General features: G+C 44.9%; 1 protein-coding gene across 2 annotated transcripts; it reads right to left on the reverse strand.

Annotated features, from left to right (window-relative positions):
* Positions 1 to 342: 342 nt before the first annotated feature.
* On the reverse strand, positions 343 to 7,100 carry LOC143808455 (retinol-binding protein 2-like). Of its 2 annotated transcripts, none has more exons than XM_077291141.1 (4): positions 6,943 to 7,100; positions 1,937 to 2,115; positions 1,738 to 1,839; positions 343 to 512 (listed from the first exon to the last, which is right to left on the reverse strand). In XM_077291141.1, exons 1-4 carry the CDS (start codon positions 7,013 to 7,015, stop codon positions 459 to 461), a joined length of 408 nt encoding a protein of 135 aa, XP_077147256.1. In that variant the 5' UTR covers positions 7,016 to 7,100; the 3' UTR covers positions 343 to 458. The 2 variants fall into 2 exon arrangements, with proteins under 2 accessions (XP_077147256.1, XP_077147257.1); XM_077291142.1 differs by having other exon boundaries at positions 343 to 1,587.
* Between the last annotated feature and the right edge of the window lie 236 nt (positions 7,101 to 7,336).

Genomic DNA, 7,336 nt, shown 5'->3' on the forward strand with positions numbered 1-7,336 from the left:
GAGTATCTCCCCATATTGGAGCAATCTCTGCCAGTGCTTTCACCATGGAACCGCTCATCCTCTGGTAGATCCAATGAAGAAGCACATTGAATACACCCTATGGTGGCCGGAAGCCAAGGCAATGAGCAGAACGCAATTGTATTAAAAATTGTCTTTATCAGCAGTTTGCCAGTTTAACCATTTAAGAACTTATGACAGCGTCTTTATGGAATACTGGGAGATTTCAGATCTGAAGCCAGCAGAATTGTAAATGCCGCTCTGGAGAATAATACTGACTGTTCTACGGTGAGGATGCACTTTTATGTCTAGGAATGGTTGATTACACTCATACAATAAATGATAGACTTTCTTACAAACGTCTTTATTTTTTATTAATAAAATGCACATGACATTTATCACAGATGTATCTACACTACGAAGAAAAAAAATGGTAGTTTGCAGACATTCCGGAGCGCTGCTTAGTTCTTCTTTTTGAAAACCTGATGGCAAACTTGATCCTCACAAAACAGGTCCTGAAATATAAAGGTACAGTACAGTGAGTAACCCGGGGGTTCACACAGATCTTCAGCACATGCTGGCACTGATCAAGTGGATTTTTCAGTATTATCCACCCCCTCATTAAACACTCCGGCTGTAAGTGGGGATACACAGCGTGGGGCTGTCCTACCAGAGCAGGTTTGGACTGACCCACAGTAGAGCAGGAGAATCCTCTGGTGGGCCCCCGTGCTATAGTGTGGGGAGAATATTGTGCCCACGATGAGGCCGATTCATCCAGATGGGTGTAGCGCACCATTTAATGAATACGGCACTCCTGGGTGGCGTGTGCCTCCATGTGCCGTGCCAGAAATGCTACTCCAGTCATTGACACATGGCACTTCTGGGGTACAAAATGCTGACGTGATGAATTTGATGGGTGAGTGTGGTTACGCCTCATCCCGCCCAGGTGCCTACCCAGCTCCCCCAATTAAGGTGAAAGCTGATTACAACTTGTCCGAAAACACCAAAAGTTGCCAGTTTCCTGTACAACTCCCCGTTATGTAAAACGTGCTACTTTTCAGAGCTTTTAAGTAACTTTTCTGGCGTAAAAGCTTTGATATAGCAGCCCCAAGTTATATAGATCACAAATGATTGCCTATACTGAATGCAATTGTAGCAAAATTTTAGGGTCTCGTTCACTCATGGGCAGCAGAGAGCCTGAAAATGAGTTTGCTTCTCAGCGCCACTAGACTACAGTTATCTATTATATAATGTTTCTATGTATAGGTGTAAAATACAACTTTGCATAGTATGGCACTAAAACCTTAAAGCCGATGGGGCATTTTTTTTCTTCAGTGCAATTATTTTGGGTAAAACTAATTTTTGCAATTGGATTTTATTCATAATTTTGCCCCTTTGAACTTTCCGGGTCTTTAGTTTCTGTACATTGCTGTCTGTAGAATGAGTTAACTGGGAATCTGTCTCTGCTTGGAGTTTTTAGTTGATTAGTTTTTATATGGAGATCCTGGTAGGTGCTTTATGACCACTTCAAAGTTCAGGTCAAAGTCCTTGTGTTTAGTGGTCATAGATCAGATGAGAGGAGCAATTTTCCTGCCAAGAGATGCAGAAATTGTGTGCAGTGAAAAAAGCAGCCTGGTGAAAAATGTTTGATATCAACTAAATAATATAAATTATTTTGGCCCAAAATAAATGCATTTAATTAAAAATCAATGTTCCTGAAGATGTGCTTTAATTCCTTACTAAGAAATTTTTGTCTCCCTCGATCCAACTCTTCCAGCCGCGGTTCTTCTTCTCTCCCTTCTGGACACAGACAAGTTTGTCCCCTTCCCAAGACACCAAGGTCTAAAAACAAGAATATAACATATAACAATCATCAGTTTCACAAATGTGAACAGTGAAAAATAGAATTTCTGTCCATAGACAGTCGGCACGAACGGACCTGCACCACGCGATTGTCCAGGGTTTTAGTCGTCTCCTCAAATTCTTCCCCGACTGTGAAGTCCACCTCGTAATTCCTGAATGTGCTGAGGGTCTTTGTCTGAAACTTATCTCCATTTTGAATTATTTCTTTAGTCTGGGTCAAATGAGCAGCAATCTTCCGGGTGGCAAAGTCAATATCTGCAGAGTGAAGGGAACATTCAATCAATCGTCGTAGTGCTGCTATCCAAGATCTGTATGACTTCAGCAATAGTCTGATCCGTGTATTTACATGCACAGATCTTTTTCCTATCATTAGAATAATATTATTGCAAAATAATGCAATTTCCATTGTGATCACAATCATTCAATACCAGTGTTTGGACTGATCAGATGATGGGCAGATATAATCCTAGAATATTTTCACAACTTTCAAATAAGTGTGCATTTTCTAAAAATACCAGCGGAGGGCGCCACAGAATGGTGTTTGGTAGCCAAAATGTTCAAATTGCCTCTTCTGAGAAAAAGAGGACTTAACTCTATAGCGCCACCTGTTGGAAGTAGCGATCCTACAAGTCACAATCAACCCTTTAACAAGTCGTGCAATATGACTTAGGATAAAAGCCAAATCAGTATCTCAATTCGCAGACACGGTGTTTCGGGCTGTTGGCCCTCGTCAGTGCGAAGCATGAGAACTGATTTGGCTAGGTGAGAGGCTCTGGACTGGGGTCTAAGGGGTAACATTTCTCCTTATGGAGAGTGACATACCGGCTGGCTTGTCAAGGTAAGGTGCAAATTGCCTCTTCTGAGAAAAAGAGGACTTAACTTAAGGCCCCGTCTCACATAGCGAGATCACTAGCGAGATCGCTGCTGAGTCACAAGTTTTGTGACGCAACAGCGACCTCAGTAGCGATCTCGCTATGTGTGACACGTACCAGCGATCAGGCCCCTGTTGCGAGATCGCTGGTCGTGTCGGAATGGCCTGGACTTTTTTTTGGTCGTTGAGGTCCCGCTGACATCGCTGAATCGGTGTGTGTGACACCGATCCAGCGATGTCTTCACTGGTAACCAGGGTAAACATCGGGTTACTAAGCGCAGGGCCGCGCTTAGTAACCCGATGTTTACCCTGGTTACCAGCGTAAATGTAAAAAAAAACAAACAGTACATACTCACCATCTGTTGCCCGTCAGGTCCCTTGGCGTCTGCTTCCTGCTCTGACTGAGCCGCCGTAAAGTGAGAGCACAGCGGTGACGTCACTGCTGTGATCTGCTCTCACTGTACGGCGGCTCAGTCAGAGCAGGAAGCAGACTGCAAGGGACCTGACGGGCAACAGATGGTGAGTATGTACTGTTTGTTTTTTTTTACATTTACGCTGGTAACCAGGGTAAACATCGGGTTACTAAGCGCGGCCCTGCGCTTAGTAACCCGATGTTTACCCTGGTTACCCGGGTGCTGCAGGGGGACTTCGGCATCGTTGAAGACAGTTTCAACGATGCCGAAGTCGTTCCCCTGATCGTTGGTCGCTGGAGAGAGCGGTCTGTGTGACAGCTCCCCAGCGACCACACAACGACCACACAGCGACGCTGCAGCGATCAGCATCGTTGTCTGTATCGCTGCAGCGTCGCTGTGTGAGACGGGGCCTTTAGCCAAAAGTAATTTATCAGTCCCAAGTACTACAAGCCACAGACTCTCTTTCCTAAATGTGTCTTAAAGAGAACCTGTCATCAGGATCAGGCATCATAAACTAAAGGTACATGCAAAAAGGCGCTGTGCTGCTGGTTTACTAGGTGCCTTCACTTCAGAAATTAGCAGCCTGATTATTCTTTAATCCCCATTAGAAGTTTTGGTGCAATAAGCTGTTCCTGCATCGGGAAGGGCCTGTGGGCTGGGACTGTAGATAGGGTCTTCATCTCCGTCACGGCCCTGCAGCTGTCTCTGGTCTAAGTATCTTCACAATGTTAAAAATTCCCAGCCGGCTCCGTGGTAGCCGCGGGCAGCACTTGCGTAGAGAAATCTGGTTGCAGGCTGCAGCAAAATGGCACCAGTGTGCGTTGGATACATGCGGTCACGTGCCAACTAGACGTGTGCAGCTTCACTCAATACAGGTGAACTGAGCGAGGCCGGACACGTCTAGTTGGATTGTGGCCGAAGTATACAAGTCACATACTGGTAATCACATCACTGGCGAATTCTGACTGTGGTCTGAGAAGATTCACAAGTCTGCAGTTACATACAGTGACTGCAGACTTCTGCCCCAAGCCTAGGCAACCCCTTTAAAGGGAACCTGTCACCCCCAAAATGGCTGGTGAGGTAAGCTCATTGGCATCAGGGGCTTATCTACAGCATTCTGTAATGCTGTAGATAAGTCCCCGATGTTACCTGAAAGAGGAGAAAAAGACGTTAGATTATACTCACCCAGGGGCGGTCCCGCTGCGGTCAGGTCGGAGAACGTCATGGAATGAAGATGGGAGGGGCCGAAGCGGACCGGAGACACCCATCCGACCTGACCGCACCGGGACCGCCCCTGGGTGAGTATAATCTAACGTCTTTTTCTCCTCTTTCAGGTAACATCGGGGGCTTATCTACAGCATTACAGAATGCTGTAGATAAGCCCCTGATGCCGGTGAGCTAACCTCACCAGCCATTTTGGGGGTGACAGGTTCCCTTTAAGTCCCAGTAGAGGAAATTTAAAAAGTGTGATGATGGGGCTCAGACTGGATATACAATGTCACTATAACTAGGAGGTAGCAATGCTGTCCACCGGGTTTATCACTCCTGGTGGATACGGCAGACTTTTAGAAGTTTGTGCAACTGGAAACCAGTTCACACATCTGAATGACATTTCTGCAGCAAGTGCATAGAATTTTACAACACTTACCTAGATGCAACTAATCTTCCACATGACAGCATACCCATATTAAAGGAGCAGTCAAGGCTTGGGACAAAAATCTGCAGTTACTTGATGTGACCCTAGACTGCTGGCATTGCCGGTGTGAGTGGGTGGTCACATGAGCGTATGTTTGCAGTTTGCTTACTTGTGGTCACGTGCTTCTTTCCATAGAAGTGAATTGAGAGAATTCGGACATATCTAGTGGGCATGTGACCCGCTCACACGAGCGATACTGGGGAATCGTGACAATGTGCACATTCCCAATCATTACTTAGAGGGGTTGTGGCACCATCTTACTTCAGGAGCACAAAGCTCCCAGGCCTCCCACCTTCCTGCTTGCTCGGGAGCAATATGCTCCTGATGTGTGAGAGATTGGATCAGAGTCATTGTCACACAACTGGCCAGAACTGTGAATCCTCCAATGTGGCAAGCAGAGGTGGAATCGGAGGACATTAGGGGCAATGGAGCTGGCCGAGTCTAGCACTCTGCCCAGTAGCACTTGTTGGCTCTGAAAGCATGGAAGTGCACACTCCTTGTCTATGTCACCAAGCGATAGACTGCAGTGGTGGCTGGTGAACCCTAAAATTAGCCAACACCTAACAAAACAGATCTGGTTCCTGTAACACCTGGGAGCAGTAGTGTATGAAATGGGTGAGAACTGTAGACACATGAGCACAGTCCACAAATGCAAGCTACCATGAATTGCTGTAAGTCCGATCCAGTGCAGGTATAGCACACGGATGTTATACATTGCTACAGGTCCACTGGACTTCATGGTAAACTGTGATCTTGCCCGTACAGCACAATTCAGATGCAACATGTGATCCTGAGCCAAATCCTGCACCTTTACCTATACTGCTGCATGAAGTACAAGTGCTTCTCACAAAATTAGAATATCATCAAAAAGTTGTGAGCCTTCGCGGGCAGGTCCTCTCTCCTCCTGTACCAGTTATGACTTGTATTGTTTAAGATTATTGTACTTGTTTTTATTATGTATACCCCTCCTCACATGTAAAGCGCCATGGAATTAATGGCGCTATAACAATAAATAATAATAATAATAATAATAAAAAGTTAAGTTGTTTTAGTTCTTCAATACAGAAAGTGAAACTCATGTATTATATATTCATTACAAACAGAGTGATGTACTTCAAGTGTTTCAGCAGATGACATGTCTCCCCAAACCATCACTGATTGTGGGAACTTCACACTAGACATCAAGCAGCTTGGATTGTCTGTCTCTCCATTCTTCCTCCAGTCTCTGGGACCTTGATTTCCAAGGTCTAGTGTGAAGTTTCCACAATCAGTGATGGTTTGGGGAGCCATGTCATCTGCTGGTGTAGGTCCACTGTGTTTTATCAAGACCAAAGTAAGCGCATCCGTCTACCAGGAAATTTTAGAACACTTCATGCTTCCCTGTGCCGACAATCTTTTTGGAGATGGAAATTTAATTCTCCAGCAGGACTTGGCACCTGTCCACTCTGCCAAAAGTACCAATACCTGGTTTAAAAACAACAGTATCACTGTGCTTGATTGGCCAGCAAACTCGCCTGACCTTAACCCCATAGACTTGTCAAGAGGAAGATGAAAGACACTAGACCCAACCATGCAGACGAGCTGAAGGCTGCTATCAAAGCAACCTGGGCTTCCATAACACCTCAGCAGTGCCACAGGCTGATCGCCTCCATGCCACGCCGCAATGATGCAGGGATTGATGCCAAAGGAGCCCCGACCAAGTATCGAGTGCAATTACTGAATATACATTTCAGTAGGCCAACATTTCGGATGTTAAGATAATTTTTTTAAGCTGGTGTTATGAAGTATTATAATTTACTGAGATAATGACTTTTGGGTTTTCATTGGCTGTAAGCCATAATCATTAACATTAACAGAAATAAACACTTGAAATAGATCACTCTGTAATGACTCTATCTAATATATAAGTTTCACTCTTTCTATTGAAGAACTGAAATAAATTTACTTTTTGGTGATATTCTAATTTTGTGAGATGCACCTGTATCTCAGTGAAGCCTCGAACATATGATACAATTCCCAAGTAAGCACAAACCTTATTCTTAAGGACCCTCAATAACCCCCAAGTACCATCACATTTTTAAAACTGAAGAAATTTGGAATACCTAGTGCCTTCATGTATCCATCAAAGTTGTCGTTGGTCTCCATGACCCAGGTGCCATTGAAGTCTGCAGGCATGATGATGTTACAGAGAGGAGGTGCTGCTCAGACAGTGAGGATGGGCGGACTGCAAGGAAACTATTCTCACAGTGACTTATATACCTTGGCGTGAAGGCTTCCTGGGATCCAGATAAACGGGATTCAAAGTCACAGATTAGTTGACAAGAGACTTTACCTCTAGCAGTAAGTCCATAGGGCGAGTCTGGAATATTATCAGTTCGGTTTCATATTTTATTGCAGGACTGGACAGAAGCAGTGAGTAGTGTTGAGCATTCCGATACCGCAAGTATCGGGTATCGGCCGATACTTAGCGGTATCGGAATTCCGATACCGAGATCC

The sequence above is a fragment of the Ranitomeya variabilis genome, chromosome 2, assembly GCF_051348905.1.
Source record: "Ranitomeya variabilis isolate aRanVar5 chromosome 2, aRanVar5.hap1, whole genome shotgun sequence".
Classification (NCBI taxonomy): domain Eukaryota; kingdom Metazoa; phylum Chordata; class Amphibia; order Anura; family Dendrobatidae; genus Ranitomeya; species Ranitomeya variabilis.